We start from the raw sequence: 19,757 nt of genomic DNA, 5'->3' as shown, positions 1-19,757 counted from the left end.
GATTTATCTTTCTTGGCACTTTTTATTGTGCGTCTCCTCGCTCCACACAATAAAGTGCCACAGTTGAATGCTGAATATCTGCCCACACTAGTTTTCATGCCCGGTCTACACAAACACGCATGCTGGAATTTTTCCAGGCTGGATATTGCTCTCGACATCCCTCCTCGCAGGTGAAACTGAGAAAGCCGGCGGCAATGTTTTGTCAGCATGTTCTGTTTGTTTTCCCTCTCCATGGTTCACTGCCACACTGCACCCTCCCACAGAGATGGTGTAGTGCTGACATTTACCAGTCCCCATGCACGGTATCTCCCCTGTATAACCCCAAACATAAAACCCTGTGTTCATTTGGCTCTGAGCAGCACCTCAGAGACGCGTAGGGGCGTCCGTCATGGCTCCATCTTGGCATGTGTCTCTTGGTTTATCTTCCACACGCGCTACAGTTTCCTCACCTCCACTGTATGGGGGTCCTCCTGGGTACGAGGTGGACCCCTGCCATCAGAGGGTGGAGGTTCTGTGTTCCAGGTCTTCTCACTCCTTTCTGTGTGGGGTTTGTTTGGAATGTACCGCAGGTCTGAGGGTTCACGAGGACATGTGTTCGGGGTGGCAGCCCGCTGCCGATGGGATAAATGTGGAGAATGAATTGATGAAGGTTTATCATTACTGTGTTTGATGTGCGATGCAGGACCAGGACCTGGACTTCCCCTCCACGCGACCCCCTCTGAGGAGAGCCAAGTCCCTGGATCGCAGAACGACAGAGTCGGTCATGACGGTGAGTGACCTCCTGACCTCTGTGAACCTGTTCCTCGCTCTCACAGGGTCCTCTGGCTCGTACCGGGGACTATCTCAGTGTATACAGTGGATTTCCTGATTCCCCGGGGCTTAGATTGGGCGTACACCGGTAATGAGGACAATTGTCTATTTTGCTCATTCATGGTGAGTTGAGGGGTCTGAGTTCTATCTGTTTAGCTGTTTGATACCGGTGACGGTAAATTACAAACATGAGAAAACAAAAATGTCAGAGACAATTGTTCTTGCATCCCCCCAGTAACGGAAGTTTCAGAAGTGTCTTCGGGTTTTGTTAAGGTTATGCCACGGAGATCATGGACGTGGTGCTTTTTTTCATGTTCAGTTCTCTTCCATTCTTTGGTTCCCTTTTCCTGCTTCGGTTATGACAGAAAGATCATCATTTGATTGTCAGTATTAGTGACCATGATCAATAATGGGTGCTCATAACATTGCAGGCTCAGTTTCAGGATATATTTATACATACTGCGCGAGCTCTACCCTGGGATTATAGCATTATGTGATTTGTATACGCTGGTGTGCGTGTAGTGTTGTTATTCTCCTCAGACAATGGGCTCTCTGTGCTAATGCTGAGACTAGCAGGTAAGGAGGCCTGGGACAGTGCCAGCGCTGCAGAGGTTGGGTAACAGAATTAGGCGGCCAGACTTCAAGAGCAGCTCAGCAGGCCCCGATAACCTTCAGGGGTTGCTTTGCCTAAAAGTGTGGGGAGTTGTTTCCCTGTCGTTGTAGTGCCAAGGGGCAGACCAGCCACATTCTTATAAGGCTACGGATACAGTCTGGCTCTTGGCATAATCATATAATGCCTGTTCAGGTTTGTTTCTCTTTTCTAAAGTGAGAACGGCCCAATAAATATCACGTGACGCAGGCTGCGACACTGCCTGTGCGTCCGAGCTACCCTGTCGTCGTTTGTCCCTGGTGTGCATTTCCGAAGGCCCGTTCATCACCAATGCCAAAATGTTTTGATTCATCATCATGTGGCCATGTTTAGGCAATAATCGGGTTCTTCTTTAACTTGTGTGTTACTTTAAAGTCTCAAAGAATCCTGTAGGGTCTAATTCTTCTTCCCTTGCCGGGTGTGCTTGTGAAAGTGTGCGGATGTCTTAGGCCATTCCTCCCATCTTCCGGGCCAGTCCTGGCCCCCCTTCTCCTGCCTCTGTTCAGGTTACCTCCCTGCTACGTTTAGTTTGCGCGTGTGTGTGCCTGTGTGTGTGTGCCTGTGTGTGTGTGTGTGTGTGTGTGTGTGTGGGCTTGTTGCATCCAGCCTCTGCGGTGTGTATTGCGTGTGGTGTTCCATCATGGACCGCTGTTGGCGGTGGCAGGGAGTGTGGGTGGTTGGCCATGCACCTCACAACTGCTGCTTTCTCCAGCCACATTTCACGTTTGTGTGTGTGTGTGTGTGTGTGTGTGTGTGTGTGTGTGTGTGTGTGTGTTTTCATCCACTGTGTGGGGTCACAGCAGGCTTCTACAATACAATTACTGCACTTGATTGTGCAATCACAGCTAGAGCGGTGCAGAAAAACAACAGCAATGCAATCAGAAGTCGTCCCAGTCCTCACGCTGAATGAAACTCCTAACTCATTGGTGCGGTCAACTTCTAACCGCAGCTAGGTGTGCATGAGGTTTCCCTACACATGGGCTGAGGTGTTGAGTAGCGATGTGTCACGTTTACGTGTGGTAACGTTAACATATTTACTGCTAAAGCCGCACTGCAATCTGCGCTATTTATAAGGCTATTTGCACTCTGCCCGCTTCTTATTGCTGTATTAAAATGCCACAGTAGGAATCCCTTTGATAACGACGAGTGTGAGTTGGTGTTTATTTGCCCATGCTTCCAAAGTCAACACTGTGTGCCTTTTGCATATCTTATCTGCATGGCACAATTTTGCATCCAGATTCCTTTGGTCACACTCATTGTGAACACGCCTCCTTCTGTTCTCTTTCCCCTCCAGCCGGATCTGCTGAACTTCAAGAAGGGCTGGATGGTGAAGCTGGAGGAGCCCGGCCAGGTACTTCAACGACCAGGACACGCGTGCCGTGTTAAAGGGCCCTACCCCCAATATGAGAGGCATTATCAATATAATCCAATCTATTATATCCTTTTTAATGCTTAAGTTCAAAGTTCTGTTGAAAATTAAAAGGTCCAATGAAAAGAATGTCTGACTTTTGTTGGGCGTAGTCAATATTCTGAGGGAAAACATCCCCAGATGGAGGCTGAGGGGAAATAAACACGGTTAACATATTTACTTTTTCAAGTGATGTTTTTTGGTCACGTCGTGGGAACGCTCCAAACGGTTCAGACCTTAAGACCTCCTTAAGAGGAGCTCAAGCGTTGAGTCTGAGCCGCAGGCCTGAAGAATGTCTGTTACAACCTGTGGCCCAAGCAGTCCTGTATCAATGACTTGGAAATATATGGTTGTGGCCTGGATCATCTTTACACATTTCTTTATGAGTTGTCCCATGCTGCAGACACTGCAATGGTTAAAATTGACAGCCTGATTTTACAGAGCTCTGACTTTGAACTCTGGTTGACCTGCTTCCCTTTTTCCAGTGCCAGAAATATTGGTTCGTGTTGACAGACCACAGCCTGCGCTACTACAAGGACTCGATCGCTGAAGAGGTGAGACACTCATTGCTGATCTCAAATCGGCTGCGTTTCTTTCAACGTGACCCACTTTAGGTGGACTACCACAGACTCCAGACATGGGCGACGTGAAGCACTTTAAACTGACTCTGTTGTCCTCCCACAGGCTTCAGACCTGGATGGGGAGATCGAGCTGGCTACCTGCTACAACGTCACCGAATACCAGGCTCAACGAAACTATGGTTTTCAAATACACGTAAGATACCTTTTGGCTGTGGCAAGTAAAACCTTGTCTTTTGGGGTTTTGTTGTGGCCAACCTGTTTGTGCTCTTCCCTCCCCCCCCCAGACCCTGGAGGGAGTGCACACCCTGTCCGCCATGACCGCAGGGATCCGAAGGAACTGGATACAGGCCGTCATGAAGAACGTCCGTCCCTCCCCAGCCCCCGACGTAGCAAGGTCAGTCACGTGCATCACTCACAAACAGCTTGATCTACAGTGGATGATATCATGGTATACATATCATTAATTTATGTTGATTTCATAATTTTCCCTATGTACCCATCATATCAAACTCGCTGTCACTCACACATTAGACTCATCATTCCATGCTTCAATAGCAACTGAGGAAAGATTGCTTTTAACTTTTATGCCCGTGACAGATGGAACCGACTATTCCACCTGATGCAAATTACTATTTCAGTTGTTGTTATAATTTATTTTTCTCTCTTATTGTTTCTTTCAAATTACTATTGTGTACCTCTGTACGAGGTGCTGAAAAATGCGCCTTCAAATTAAATTATTATTATTTCTTCAGGAATCACTAAAACTAGAGTGAATGGTCTTAATTGAGAAGTTCAAGGGTAGAAAGAAGAAATCCACCTTTCATCATTTTTATATCATTGTATTTATTTTATCAGCTCGACAGAAGATCACGGCGCCTTCACCCCGCTGGACGGCCTGGTCCGCCCCGACGTGACCCAGGACTCGCCCTCCTCCGAGGCCTCGTCCGTGGAGCGCGAGGCCGCCCCGGGCCACAAGAAGAGCCGGGCGGCGGAGCGCCGGCGGGAGGGCCGCTCCAAGACCTTCGACTGGGCCGAGTTCCGACCCATCGCCCAGGCTCTGGCCCAGCAGCGGGCCCAGGAGGCCGAGGGCCTCTCGGCGGACATGGCCGACGTCGAGAGGAGCCGGCGGCGGGAGGAGAGGAGGAAGAGGTACGACGCGGCCGCCGCCCCCCCGGAGGCCGCCCCCTCGGGGGGCGAGGGGGGGAGGATGGACTGTGAGGGCGGGGCGGGGGCGGCGGTGCACGCCGAGGTGGTGGCCGCCGCCGCCGCGCCGGCGGAGAGGAAGCAGAGGGTGGAGGAGGTGATCGAGCAGCACTGGCAGCAGGTGGAGCAGACGCCGCTGCGGGAGGAGAAGAGGGTGCCTCTGCCCGTGGCGCTGCAGCCCCGGGACACGGCGGAGCTGGAGAGACTGCTGGAGAGCTACAAGAGAGGGGTGAGGCCCACGCAGACGTCCTCGCACGTTGTACAACGTTTGTTGGATGACCCGGTGGATCCCTTATTCCCAAAGGCTTGAAAGAGATTAATTATGGAGAACGTTTGAAGAAATGTCGCTTATTTAAATTGTATGCAGTGTTTTGACTTTATGAGGAACGAAAGTCCCAAGAGACGGAGTGATGCGCGATAATCATAGTTTTCCATTGACGCAAAGCATAGAAGGGTTGGAGCACAAGACGACTGCATCATCTTTCTCTAACGCTCTGCACATTACAAACGTAAAACAAGTGCTCCAAAAGAAGTATCTAATGCAGGTTTTGAGGACCATTACATAACATGTATTAAGCCGACACCTTCATCCAAAGCGACTTACAATAAGTGCATTGAACCAGGAAGCTGCAACCCAGTACAGCCAAGCATCATGAGAGTGCGTCATATTCATTAAAAAAAAAAGTGTTACAAGTGTAGGGCTACATTTCGGAAACGATATCAGAGTGGTGCGACGCCTCCACAAACGATCTTTCGGGAGGAATCAAACCCACTGCTTGTGTGGTGCTGTGGGTCCCGCACTGACCCATTGCCCCCCCCGCTGCCTCAGGTGGACGACCTGAAGACCCAGCTGGAGGGTTGCCACCAGCAGCTGGTGGACTCCAGCCAGCACAAGCAGGAGCTGGAGGTCCAGCTCCGAACGGCCCTGGAGAGGGAGCACGACGTCCGCAGCGGCTACATCTCCCCGGTGAGTTACCAGCATATGATCCTCCTCCACCACCACCACGCCCCCAGCCCCCAGCAGCACTGCACTCGCACAGTCACAGTACGGCACACTTAATGCGGGGAGTCCCGGTCGCTGAACACTCATTTTCACCACTCCACCCCATGTTTTCCTTCCATTTCATAACCGCTCTTGCATGTTTTTTAGTTTTTTTTTACCGTGGAACCGTTGAACCCAACGGGAGCTCGGCGCTAGAGAGCCACGACGACGACGACATGCTGTGGCCCTTTGCATGAGTTCTTTGCATGTGGAGAAAGTAAACGTTGACATCTTGATGCTTTGGCTTCCCACTAGACTAGCGTGTCTCTTGCCTCCTCCGTAGGACCTTGTAGTAGTATGGATGGATGTCATGCCAGCAGATTCGTGTTTAATACGCCGTCGACCATGGAAGCCAAAAGAGTCCTCCTCTTCAGTGTCTTTGTTGCTATTGGTAACCGCACACTGGCTTCTGCTGTTGAGACAGTTGCCACCAAACATGTATGATGAATAACCTCTTGCCTTGTCTCCTAATTATCTGCATGGAAGCCAGATCTCCATCATCTCTTAACCACCAGACCGTCCATGTTTTTCGACCGGCCGCCTAACAGCTTAGCTAGGGTGTTTCTAAGCGTTTGATCTCGTCGCAACTGTCACAGTTTTGCTCTTTCGGCAGTTATCCAGGATTCAATATTTAATAAGATTACCACGGTTGATCTCAGGAGTTGCAATGCCAAAATCTGGTTTACTCTGCAAACTTTTCATCCTATATTTGTTGTGAATCCCCATTGACGTTTAAACATTGTTTTGAACGTCGCACTTTAGTATCCTTGGTACAGTTGGAACGTCTCTGCCGAGGAATAGATGCTTTGATGCAAGGCGAGTTTGGAGCAACGCTGGGAAGAGAATGTGTTTGTTTGTTTTAGGAACTGGTATGCCCCCGATCTCGTAGTACAGCATTCAGCTGAAACTAATACTGCATTTCTCACCCCATGATGTATAACCTATTGACCAGCATGCTCTCTTGTGACTCCCTAACCCTGGGAATTACATCTTTCCTAATGCTTTCAACTTGCAACCTACAACATCCAGGCCTTTGGGAGTATGGGAACAGACTTTTCCAATCATTACATTGATTTACATTATTGACACATTATTTTCGGGATATGTCCTGTAAAATCAATATAGTTTAATCGTTGATGAGGTGATGGGCTGTATTTGTTGGCGAAAAACAATTTCACCGAAAAACAATTGGGAAGCCTGCGTGTGTGCGTGTGTGCGTGCGTGCGTGTGTGTGTGTGTGTGTGTGTGTGTGTGTGTCCCCTGCTGTGTGTTAACCTACTGTCTGGTCCCCCTTTTCCAAGCTGGAGCACCCAATGGGTATGGAGGCTGATCTGGCACCCCAGATGAAGAGGGCCGAGCTGGTTAGTTCTCAAGCGCAGAGCTTGACAAAGAAGTACCAGGAAACCAAGGAGCTTTTGCAGCTGCAGGAGCTGAAAAAGCGCAATATGCAAGCCCAGCTCGGCCTCTCACTTTCCCACCTCACGCACACGGACCCCTGCCCCGCTGACGCTCCCTTAGAAGGTCCACTCCCAGAACCCGTTCAGAAGACCGTTAGCTTCTTGCTGTCGGACAGCGCGGACGGTATTCAGGAGCTGGAGGATCTGATGACCGGTACACCCATGAGTCTTCAGGGGCTGCTGAGACTGTTGCAATGCCACAGCTGTAGTCAGGTGCTAGGTGAGCAGGGTCATTACCAGAAGCTGCTGGGGCGGTGGAAACATCAGCAAGACGTGGAGAATGAAACCATTAGGAAAAGCCTCGTGAGGGCAGGGGAGAGCATCCGTGACTACGAATCCCGTCTCCTGACCATGGAGGACATGGTCGGGAAGGCTCAGAGGCAGAAGTCCGAAGGCCCGGGCGGCAGCTCCTACGGGCCCTCGCTCAAAACGGAAACCATTCACTCAAATGAAACCACGAACGAAGTGGCTATAGGGATGCTGGCCCAGAGGGTGGAGCTGCTCACCGGTGAGAACGGGGCGCTGAACCAGAGGTACCAGGAGATAGTCAACCAGCTGACGGAGGCCGACCGGGAGATAGACAGGCTGAAGGCGGAGCTGTTGGCGCTGCAGGGCAGCAAGCAGCACCGCCTCGTCACGGAGGAGCTGGGCAGGGTGAAGGCCGAGCTGGCGGAGAACCAGGCGAGCGCCATCGACCGGGAGTACTACGAGCGGGAGCTGAACGAGCGGGCCCTGAGGCTCCACGAGGCCCTGGGGACCCTAGAGGAGCTGGGGAACACCCTGAGGGACACGGAGAGGAGGCTGCAGTTGAGGGAGGCCACCCTGAAGGGGCTGGGCTTCCAGGAGGACGAGGACGAGGACGAGATGCGGTTGAACACGGAGCGACTCAAAGAGCTGCTAGAGGCCTCGGAGGCAAAGCTGTACGAGAAGGAAGCGGCCGTTAAGTCGACGGAGCGACGGTGCGTCGAGTTAGAGGCGCAGAAGAGTGAGCTGATGATTCAGAAGGAGGAAAGTGAGAGAATTGTTATGCAAAAGCTGGCAGAAGCGGGAGCTGAGATAAGGAGGCTACAAGAGAGGGTAGGAGTGGAGATGAAGGCAGGTAGGGGTGAACCCACAATGCATGTAAGCAAAGAGGCAATTCAGACATGTGAAACGCAAGTTGTTGAAGCAGGACTTCTAAAGCAGGTGGTAGACGATATTGGGATGAAATCCGAGGCCGTCAGCGCGGTCGTGGAGATGTTTGGACACGTTGATGTGAAAGTTGAGAAAATGTTCGGTGATTTAAAAAGCACTTTACTTGTCACGGACTCCCTTTGCTCTTCCCAAGAAGAGACGAGCACGGTCAATCAGAAACACATGAAAAGGCTGGTGTTGGAGGCCGAGTTCTGGACTCGGTTGCTGACTATCAAAGAAAGTGGTAAAGGCACAACGCCAGACTTTGGCAGGCACGTTGCAGTACGTATGTTGGCAGAGAAGAGCTTGCTGTTTTTGACTTGTAGGCTTTGCCCACCAGCAAATGAGGACGGGAATAGTGTTATTCCCGTGACTGAGGCAGACTTTTCGGCCATGTTCACCTGGCTTGACGAGAAAACAAACGCTCTCATTTTGAAGGAATTAAGGCAAACGTTGGAAGAGAAGGCATATCTCTTGAAGCAAATGATCACAAGCATAGATTTGTCAAAAGATGACCAGCTCCGTTCGCTGGCTTTTAAGACCTTCAACTCGGACGGCCAGCAGAAGCCTCCATCAGAGTACCTTCTCGACGCCCTTAAAGATGCTTACATGTTGTATGTCACCATTAGGATTAAACTAGAAAATGAGAGGGAGCTAATGCACAAGCAGGCCGAGCTGCGAACCGGTAGCGTAGGCTGCTGTAATTGTCCTAAACTGAGAGACATCAACCGGGATCTGAGTTCCAAGCTGACCGACCTTCAGAGTCACCTGTCCGAAGCGATTTCAATGACCGCCGGTGGGCCTCCCGCTCACATTCAGATCGACGGAGAACCGATCGCCTCGCTGGACAAAACCACCGAGCTCCAGGACACGATCGCCAGGCACAGGAAGGAGCTGCGGGAGGTCAAAGACGTTTACGAGCAGGAAGCCGAAGCGCTGAGAAAGGAAGTGGTCAAAGCCAGCGAGGCGCTTCGCCTCCTCTCCGAGGAGAACGTCCAGGAGATCGACTCCCTGACCGAGTGCATGGCGAACATGAAGAAGAAGCACGACGCCGAGAGGAGCGCCCTGCTGGAGCGGTTCCAGGGGGAGATGGAGGAGCTGAGCTGCGTGGTGACCCCGCTCAGCCCGGTGCCGGGGGCGGCCGGCGGCTCCGGAGAGGAGACGCCGACGCCGTCGGGCCAGGCCCTCCCCCAGACCCTGAACCTCAAGCAGCGCATCCAAGAGCTGGTGACGCAAGTGACCGCCATGACCGGGGAGATGAGGCGACGCGAGCAGCAGGGCGACGCGACGACCCTCCGGAGGAAATACGACAAAGACCTGGAACACCTGAAGGTGGACGCGCCCCTTTGTCCTCGCCGTCGTCCGTTACGTGATGCCTTGTGTTCCCTTCTGGCGCCCCCCCCCCCCCCCCCCCTCCCCCCCAGAGCTATTCCCCCAAACCCCCCCTTCCCTTACCGTTTTCTTGGCCTCCTAACCTAACCCGACCGCCCTGCTCTTGTGTTTTGAGAAACAATATCCGTCTTGTGTTGCATGCCGGTTAATCCCCGTACTTCAGTGCATGTGTTCGACGCCGTCCTAGTTTTGTTCCGAGGAAACCATTTTGTCCAGGATTCCCTGCGGCCCAGTGCAGAATCGGTGGTCACAACATGGTTGAGTAAAAGAAGGACATTGCATTAGGCTCTGTGATGGGTTAACGAGGAGATCTGTGCCTGCACCGTAATTAAATGAGTTCCTCTGTTTGTAGCTGGATGTGCTTCTCAAACCTAACCCTTTTCGCACAACTCTAGTGATGAATGGCTGAAGGCAAAGGGTTCGACCTTTCGAAACAAACTTACATGCACCCACATTGTTATTAATATTGAATACTGATTGCTTTTTGAGTCTTTATGACGGGGCCTTATTTTTCTTTAACTTCTTCCACTAACCAATATCTAGTTTTCTTTCTGCAATATTCTATCCTTACATTTGGTCAGTCATGAAGGTTTTGCTAAGTTTCATTATATTTTAATTGAAAGTCATGCTTAATTATGCGCTAATGCGAAGTAAGCCATTTTTTTATGGGCTACTTTCCATTGGTAGCTGTTGGGTTATAGCACGGTCTGCAACGCGTGTTTAACGTACCGACTTTAAGCTAAACTACTTAACCAATGCATTTAATTAGCTCCCATCATTCCCTATAAGCTGCCTAATTAGTCTGGAATGTCTGATTTGCGAGTTCCAGTGGCTCCATTCGAGTTTTAACAGGAAATGAGCTCATTAACTCCCAGACACGTACAGACACCAGGCCCTGACATGCATCCAAGCAGTGTGCAGGTGCTGCTCACCGCAAGGCTGTGGCTGAAAGTGGCCCAGCGGGCGAGGTTGGGGGGGAATCTGGCAAACATGGTCTCTCCCGGTTGGGTCCAGACAGCTCTTTTAGCTGCTCAGACTTTGCTCCCTGGGAGAATAGACTGGAAACCTTGGTTATGCTCCTCATGGCTGTTTTGTAGGAAGCCGAGGGGGGCCGGAGAGGGAAAAGTGAGACTAGGCAGTGCTATGGATCACCATTACATGAGTACGCAGATTAGCGGTGGGTCACGGGGGACAACAGCCTGTTTCAGTGATCAGGGTTTGAGCCGGCCGAAAAAAGACCAACCAAATTCCCCCTTCATGAAAAACGAAGAACTATAAGGTTGTATACTTGCCTAGCATATACATGCCCTTTTTAAAAGTGAGTTGATCAATGTAATTAGATGTCTTTCCTCTGAGATGCTCTCCAGACAAGCGTCTACGTCTCAGACATGGACAGACTTGCCAGAAATGTCTTTGGTTGCAAAAAGGCGTATGAATGCAGGAGGCCACTGTACACCTCCCAGACCCCTAGCCAACCCTATGATGGTATTCATCCCTTTTTCGGGCCTCTAGGCAACTTAACAAGACAGGATAGCTGTAGAATGCAGTCAACCGACACACAGGCTTCTGTTTACTATGAGCATTTTTTAACGACTGCCAGAGCCGTTTAGCCGAGCAACAGTGTGCTTTAAGTCGGTAGTCGTCAGCGTACAGCCACCATCTCCCACCGCCCGAGCATTCCTCTCGACGTGTCTCGTACCTCTCGTAAAAAATCCTAACTTCTGCACTCGCAGGCTCTCGACGCCCGAGGCTACGCAGCTGTAGCAGTCGTTCCCAACACCAGTGGATGGCCGGCGCCGGCTCCTCCCACCGGCGCCGGCTCCTCCCACCGGCGCCGGCTCCTCCCACCGGCGCCGGCTCCTCCCACCGGCGCCGGCTCCTCCCACCGGCGCCGGCTCCTCCCACCGGCGAGGAGGCTCTCCCGCCTATGGGAACCTCTCTGACCCCCGCTGGGGCGAGCAACCTTTTGGTGGTGAACTCTCACTAACGGTAGACCCCTTGTGTGGCTCTGCCCTCTTCCCTCCCTCCCTCCCTCCCTCCCTCCCCCCTCTGTCTGTGTGTGTGTATGTGTGTGTGTGTCGTAGGCCACGTGCGAGCGGGGCTTCGCCGCCATGGAGGACTCCCACCAGCGGGTGGTGGACGAGCTGCAGCGGAAGCACCAGAGGGAGCTGGAGAACCTCCAGGAGGAGAAGGACCGCCTGCTGGCCGAGGAGACAGCCGCCACCATCGCCGGTCAGTAGCCACACAGAGGGGGGGGTCGGGGGTCAGGGGTCAAATCGCGACGGGTTCAGGTCTTTCGTTAATCATCCTGAGGGCCACTTGGGTTAGAAGGTCAGCTAGATTAATGTGACGATGTAATCCTTTCCTCCTCCTGACTGGGCCCATGCATCTGTTTATTTGCCCAGATATCCTTAAGAAGAATAAGGGAGTCTTAGGGAATATTTTGGCCCTCTTTCGTCTGGAAAAATAAGAATGTACACTTGCTATATTGAAACCATACATAACGTGCAGTTGTTTCATTCTTAACTTTCCTTCGGAATTGAATGTATTCATTCATAAAACAATATGCTAGAAACCACTTTTCTTCCTGTCCCAACAGCAATAGAAGCCATGAGGAATGCCCATCGCTCGGAGCTGGAGAAGGAGCTGGAGAAGGCCCGCAAGACCAACAACCACGCAGAGAACGCAGACCTGGACGAGATCCATAGACAACATGAGTAAGATCCGCCTCGCTGAACGCTCTGCAACCACCACTAGCTCTGGTCAAAGTGTGCATTCACACCACACTGAAGCTCCGCAGTGCGTAGCTTCTGTTTTTGCTGATTTCATTTGAGACTTTGGCTCAGTCTTCTCGGGATCCTATAAGACATGGTGTTTTGAATCAGGATACTTCTAGACTGTGTTTTTGTCTAATCTGGCATTGAAGGCGACATATTATGAGTGTGCTCATCCACCCATCATATTACAAAGTGGTCACGTCACTTGTGATGTCAGGAGAAGCAGATTTAAAAAAACCTCAGGGCTAATCACACTCACACCTGGTGGTATAATATGTCACCTTTAACATTTGTATTTGGTGACTACAAGCTACTGCGTTGCTATCCCCTTATTTTCTTGCAAACAATCATTTGAAAAAACTTGACTTAATAGTCAGATGTTGTCCAACAAATGAATCACGTTGAACCTAGTATCCCCACTTTAATTATTCAGCGGGGGGAATACTTCATCATCCACGATAGACACAACAGTTAAATTAAAACATTAATTCTGTCGATGTGATTCATAATGGAGCGAGCCTGATATTCCTGCTGTGTCTCTCTGTGCTTGACACTAAAATGGCCGACATTATTTATTGGGCATAAACGTTTATGACATTAAGATCTTTAGATTCTCTGCTGCCGGTTGGAACATGTGGGCAGGGGCAAGGTGTGGACTATCAGCTGCCTCCTTCTGCATGCTATAACACATCGTTGGCCCCGGCAGGCTGCAGCTGCAGGTGTTGAGGCATGGTGCATTAATACTTGATACTAATGTGCGTAGGGTGGGAGATAAAGCAACGCTCAAGCATATACATATACAAGTAGTCTCGCAGAGACTGAGATCAGGTAGCTTTGGTTGTCACAGCTGCAGCTGAAGTCAGCAGTTTTTCCTCCCCTTGCGGGTAAAATGGATCATCTGTGTTGAAATGGCTTGACGCTGGCAATAAACAATTTTAAACACAAATCCATATCCGTGCAGCACAACAGTCATTTGTCAGCAACTGCTGGCTAATCCTGAATGAAGACTGTGTGTGTGTGTGTGTGTGTGTGTGTGTGTGTGTGTGTGTGTGTGTGTGTGTGTGTGTGTGTGTGTGTGTGTGTGTGTGTGTGTGTGTGTGTGTGTGTGTGTGTGTGTGTGTGTGACCCTGGGTAATGAGCTAGTCTTTATAAACAACGTTGATCTGTTTGGACACGTCAGAAGAACACAGAGCAGACGCGATGCGTTGATGCAGTAAACGCACGTCAAACACGGGACCAATTAGAGGGCCGAGAGGGAACCCATGTCCCGAGCCGTGTACCGGACTAATCGGTTTGTTGATCCACTCATGTTGTACACTTGCGTGCGTTTGTTGCAGGGAGGAGCTGTGCTCCTTCCAGCGGGAGATCGAGGTGCTGTCGGAGCAGTACTCCCAGAAGTGCCTGGAGAACGCCCACCTGGCCCAGGCGCTGGAGGCCGAGAGGCAGGCCCTCCGGCAGTGTCAGAGAGAGAACCAGGAGCTCAACGCTCATAACCAGGTAGGAGCACGCCACCTCCAGGGACCAGGCGGAACGGAAGGCCCCCCACATATCTCCCTAGATTTCCATCTGCTAATGTAACACTGGGCGGCACGTGGCTCAGGAGGAAGAGCGGGTTTGGCTGGTAACCGGAAGGTTGCTAGTTCGATCGCCGGCTCCTCGCTGAGTGTCCGGGTGTCCCTGAGAAAGGCACCTCACCCTAACTGCTCCCAACGAGCTGGCTGTCTCCTTGCATGGTCGACACCGCCGTCGGTGTGTAAATGTGTACATGAATGGGTGAATGATCGGCAATATTGTACAGCGCTTTGAGTGGCCACTGCTTAGAAAAGCGCTCTATAAATGCAGTCCATTTACCATTTGTCTGTACATGCATGGTATTTCCCCCAACATTACCACCATAATGGTTAGAAAGGTTCTGGGTGAAAGCCCCCACCTGCTCCTACACGATGCCACAGTGTTATATATCGGTCTCTCTGTGCGTTGCAGGAGCTGAACAACCGTCTGGCTGCAGAGATCACCAAGATGCGCTCCATGGCCAGCGAGGACGGGGACTCGGGCGTCGGGATGCAGGGGAAAGAGCTCTACGAGCTGGAGGTACGGCGCGGGATGGGGGGGGGGGAGGGGTGGGAAACATACTTGTGCTCCGAGAATAACAGCGCAGTTATGGTTCCACATCGACGCAACGCTATGACCAATCAGATGCATCGACGCAGTCGTGAACCTGTTTTGGTTCTGCGTCGGGTTTCAGTGAGCGGACCAATCACAGCCCTTGCTGCTGTGTCGCCTCAATGAAAGGTTACGTCAGGCCCTTGCGGTGGAGGCGAGGAGGGTCTGCAAGGACGTAATGGGTCTGTAAACCCCCTTGCATTGCATCGACGTGGAACCATAACTATGCCTGAACGCGTTGAAAGTGGTTTCAGTGACGCACCGCAAGTCGGTGGAATGAATGAATGAATGTCTTGGATGAAATGCAAAAGACAAGACCTTAACAGTACTTGAACTGAAAACGTGGGAGACAAACGAAAGAGCCAAAGCATAGGCCTTCTGCGGTGGCAGTTCAGGATGCTGTGGGGTGTCACTGAGACGGCCGCTCTGTCCTCCAGGTCATGCTGCGGGTGAAGGAGTCCGAGGTCCAGTACCTGAAGCAGGAGATCAACTCCCTCAAGGATGAACTCCAGGCCGCCCAAAGAGTGAGTGCTCCTCCTTCCCTCCCCTCGCCACCTGGCCTTCCAGTCACAAAAGCAGAGCATTCGTTCCCCGACAATAACCACACTTTGAACTTGGAGAAAAGGTCGATCAGCAATTGATATCAAACCACCACCAATTACAAATACTTAAGTGTTGGTGTAGTGTCATTTTTAAACACTTAAGCTAATATTAATACTTTTCTTTCATGCACGCAGAGTCATGATAATCATTAACAGCTAGCTTACAACTTGGTCTTAGTCCCTCCAGCTGTAAGCTGGGTCCAACCAAACCTTTTAGAATTATTTTTACCTGCAAGAGGGGAAATAAAGTGGCCATGCAATTTACAAAAAAAATAAAAGGTCAAATCCATTGGCCATTGGCTGGGTGGCCGGTCTTGCCATTCGCACCAAGCCCCTGAGCCCTAAGCGGTGTTCCTCCTGCAGGATAAGAAGTACGCCACGGACAAGTACAAGGACATCTACACGGAGCTGAGCATCGTCAAGGCCAAGGCGGAGCGGGACCTGGGGCGCCTGCGGGACCAGCTGCAGCTGGCCCACGAGGCTCTGGGCGGGCCCTCTCTGGAGGAGGTGGAGCGGGGTGGATACGGTACCGTCTCCCACAGGGACCATAAGCTATAACTTCACTGTGTATTCTGAGTGCAGTTTCAAACACTACTGTGCAATAACTTTTACCTCAGCTGCTATTTAATTTTTTTTTTTTTTATCTTTATTTGATATTGTATGTTTATTTGTTATTAATATTTTGTTAATTTGAATTGTAACGTCTGCATGGCATTTAAATTTCGGTATACCGTGTGCAATGACAATAAAGAGATTCAGATTCTTCTGATATGAACAGTGATTCTGCAAATACTGCAATACGATACTACACATTTTCTTTTCTGCAAATAAGTCTACTGTGTGAACTAACGGCCGGTTACATTACTCTTTGTCTTGTCCCACAGACATCATGAAGTCCAAAAGCAATCCTGACATCCTTAAAATGGCAGCCGCAGCGGCAAAGCGCTCAGAACGCACCTTGAGGTCAAAGGTATGTTGATCCGCACCACCCACTCCTGCCACCATGTTATTAGCATTAGAGCAACAACCTCTGCTGAATTATACTGTCACTGATGCTGTTTCATCAAAAGGTTTCGGTGTAAAGGAAATGGTTCGCCACCAGAGGTCACCAAAAGCTAACCAAAGAAAATTAAAGCATTGTTGTATACTGCCATCTAGAGGCCATTACGGACATTAAAAAAACACGATTAAAATCCCTTTTCGATGTATGACCAAAAGCAGTTTGACGGTAGCCTTTGTCTTGGTCGTTGGCTCCGTTGGCGACAAAGGCTGCCCTTGCACAGTACCCTGGAAACGCTGTGCAGGTAAACGCTGAATCAATCCGGCCAGCAACACTCACGCACCGGCCTCCATTCCTGCCTCTTTCTGTCCCCAGTCCGTGAAACGGGACATGCCCTGGGACAGTTAGGGCCAGAGGGAGGGGTGACTCCTAGGCAACCCCGCCCCTCTCCTTTTAGGTAAACCGAACCAGAGATGCACGTCCCGACGACCACTGCACCCTTTAGAAAGCACCGGGCTCCATACGGCCCATTGCCGCCATGGTTACCGTGTCCGCATGCACTCACCGCTCCCCCTCCCCCGTGTCGCGGTGTTCGTCCGGCGTGGCCGGCCTGTTTTCTCCCATCTCTTGGGGTTTTCCATTCATGTGCTTCACGGTCTTTGTGTTATTCTTCTTTTAAGTCACTGCTCGGTGTGTTTTAATTGGTCGATCGGCCCCTGGTTTACCCCCCCCCCCCCCCACAGTCCCTTTCTTGACTTTGATGTTCTAACTTGTGTGTTTTACTTGACCGATGTGTGGACAATGAAAGACAACATTTTCATACCATGTATTCGATGTGTTTGGCATGCATCAGTTTAAAAGATCTCGATTTTTGTGTTTGACATCAAACTCCTGGTGCTAGTCATCGGGGTAAAGACACACTCATACCATCAGGAACGTCAAGGTGTTCATCAGAAGCATGTCGATGAACCGTGTGATAAAGCATGACCCTCCACCACCGGCTTCCTGGGACATCGGGGCTCATCCTGTGATGCGTTTGCTCGTCATAGTCCATGTTTAACATTCTCCCTTTCTCGCCCTCTGTCTCTGTCTCTGTCTCTGTCTCTGTCTCTGTCTCTGTCTCTCTCTCTCTCTCTCTCTCTCTGTCTCTCTCTCCTGGTAGAGTTTAAAGGAAGGGCTGACGGCGGAACAGAGGCTACACCTGTTTGACAACAAGGACACCAAGGAGTTCTGACAGTGCCCGGCTCCACCTAGCTGCATGCGGCCCAGAGGCTCCCCTGTTGGCCTTTTAGCTCTGTAATTATTAGAGAACACTACACACTGGTCACAAAAAATAAAACGATGTCTTATTAAATATTGTATTCTAGACAACTCATGGTATGAAGTTTGAATTTTATGTCTATAGAGTCTGCATTCCATGCACTTCAGTAACTGTGACTTTTTCGTTTCACTTTTCCTTTTGGGCCATACTGTAAATAGTTTGTGCTGTTTTTAATCCAGCGTCTATAATGCGTACACTAAAACCATAACTGTGTAAGCTACTGCGTAGACTGTTGCCGGCCAGGGGACCTAGCCCATTGTGGCTATAAACGCAAAACACACTACTACACTATTGACGATGGAGTAATACTCGTGACTAAACATAGACGGTTGGTCGGTATGCACATATTGAAGCTCCCCCAGACCGCTGCCATCACCGCACATACGCAGGATCCTGCTGGTTTAAAAAACAGGCTATGAACTCTTAAACGCTCACCTGGAAGATTACACAGGTTTTAAAGATTTTCCACGTTGGAGGTTCCTTCATCGTCTGAATGGTTGGATTCTAAGCGGTGAATAACAGCGTTGCAGGTCGATGGAAAGGTGACTGCGTAGTCTGTAGCGATGGGATTGATTTATGATATGAATATATATAAAGATTTATACCCCCCACCCCCCCACCCCTTCGCGCAGTGGCAGTCCCTTTGTATTTATTTAAATGTTTTTTTGCCTCACATTCCCAGTCCAATGTACTCTATTGTAAATATACAGCAAATGTACACCCACTTGTTTATTAGCAATAAATATTTTTGCACCCTGACTCTCTGTGACTGATCTTTGAAGTTCTGACAACGGATCATGTTCTGTTCAGGAACCCGATGATGCTAACACTAAAATACCTCCTAGCTGACCAGCTGGTGGCCGGAGGGCCTGACCTCAAGGGTCGGCCAGCTCTGAATGAGACCCCAAGCATGTCATGACCATGTTTGGAGAGGTGAAAAACATGTTGGTTTCCTTTTCTAGTGTACTGCTTCTCATGTCTGCACATAAATGACAAATGTAATTTATGGTTGCATTAAAAGTCAATGGTGGGTCATTGTGTATATCAGGTGCAGGTGCATTTCAATAAATTAGAATATTATGGAAAAAAAATAATCAATAGTAGCCTATATGATACCGTAGAGGGCTTCAGCTCGTCTGCATTGTTGGTCTCAGGTTTCATCTTCCTCTTTACAATGCCCCATCAATTTTCTATGAGGTTCAGGTCAGGCCGGTCTGCTGGCCAATCAAGCCCAGTAATCCCATGGTGATTAAACCAGGTATTTGTATTTTCGGCAGTGTGGGCAGGTGCCAAGGCCTGCTGGAAAAAGATCGGCATCTCCATAAATCTTGTAAGAAGGATGCATGCAAGTGCTCTAAAATGTCCCGGAAGACCCTAGAGTTGATTTTGGACTTGATAAAACACAGAAGACCAACACCAGAAGATGACATTGCTCCCCAAATCATCACTGACTTCTGTGCCTCTCCATTCTTCCTCCAGACTCTGTGATCTTAATTTTCTAATTATATGCAATAATTACTTTAATCTGAAAAGAGGTCTTTGGACCACTGAGCGACGGACAGATCAGTTATTTTTAAGACGCTTCTAACATCTCTGGTTTGGGAGTGGCTTGACACAAGGAATGACAGTTGTAGCCCATACGTCCGGGCTTGGTGGCTCTTGATGCAATGACTCATGCCTCAGTCCACTCCTTGCTTGACAATCTCCTCAAGGCTGCGGTTATCCCTGTTGCTTGTAGGCCTACACCTTTTCCTCCCACACTTTTTCCTTTCACTCAACTTTCTATGAATATGCTTGGGTGCAGCACTCTGAACAGCCAGCGATTACCTTTTTAGGCTAACCCTCATGTGGAGGGTGTCAATGACTCACTTCTGCACAACGGCCATGTCCCCATGATTGTGAAAACTACTGAAGCAGACCGAGAGACGATTTAAAGCATCAGTTTTGAGGCAGATTCGAGTGTGACCCTTTGAGTCTACAACATTTATCTTTTTCGGGATATATAATTTTCTGAGATAGGCCTATTGAATTTTTGTTTTCCGGAGCTATAAGCCGTAATAATCGAATTTAAAAGAAATTAAGGCTTGAAATTCTAATTTCACTTTTGGTGTAGGCTAATGAATCTCTTTAATATATGAGTTTCGCTTTTTAAATTCAATTATTAAAATGTGTTAACTTT

The 19,757-nt window shown here is 49.9% G+C and overlaps 1 protein-coding gene across 2 annotated transcripts in view; it reads left to right on the top strand.

Moving 5' to 3' along the window:
• The window catches only part of mprip (myosin phosphatase Rho interacting protein), a 38,107-nt gene extending 18,888 nt beyond the window's left edge, over positions 1-19,219 (top strand). The window contains exons 9-25 of one of the 2 annotated variants that reach the window (XM_056576525.1): positions 683-769; positions 2,754-2,810; positions 3,353-3,421; positions 3,552-3,641; positions 3,733-3,842; positions 4,304-4,880; positions 5,481-5,618; positions 6,995-9,655; positions 11,800-11,947; positions 12,315-12,432; positions 13,830-13,989; positions 14,476-14,583; positions 15,093-15,179; positions 15,621-15,783; positions 16,142-16,227; positions 16,633-16,714; positions 17,420-17,504. In XM_056576525.1, coding sequence (XP_056432500.1) covers positions 683-769; positions 2,754-2,810; positions 3,353-3,421; positions 3,552-3,641; positions 3,733-3,842; positions 4,304-4,880; positions 5,481-5,618; positions 6,995-9,655; positions 11,800-11,947; positions 12,315-12,432; positions 13,830-13,989; positions 14,476-14,583; positions 15,093-15,179; positions 15,621-15,783; positions 16,142-16,227; positions 16,633-16,665 — 4,692 coding nt within the window. In that variant the 3' untranslated portion in view covers positions 16,666-16,714; positions 17,420-17,504. Of the gene's footprint in view, positions 1-682; positions 770-2,753; positions 2,811-3,352; positions 3,422-3,551; positions 3,642-3,732; positions 3,843-4,303; positions 4,881-5,480; positions 5,619-6,994; positions 9,656-11,799; positions 11,948-12,314; positions 12,433-13,829; positions 13,990-14,475; positions 14,584-15,092; positions 15,180-15,620; positions 15,784-16,141; positions 16,228-16,632; positions 16,715-17,419 lie in introns of both variants that reach the window. The other variant, XM_056576524.1, reaches the window with a different exon arrangement.
• Positions 19,220-19,757: the final 538 nt, after the last annotated feature.

The sequence above is a fragment of the Gadus chalcogrammus genome, chromosome 18 (genome assembly GCF_026213295.1).
Source record: "Gadus chalcogrammus isolate NIFS_2021 chromosome 18, NIFS_Gcha_1.0, whole genome shotgun sequence".
NCBI lineage: Eukaryota > Metazoa > Chordata > Actinopteri > Gadiformes > Gadidae > Gadus > Gadus chalcogrammus.
Note: the sequence above shows the minus strand (reverse complement) of the source record. Positions and strands in the feature narration are given on the sequence as shown.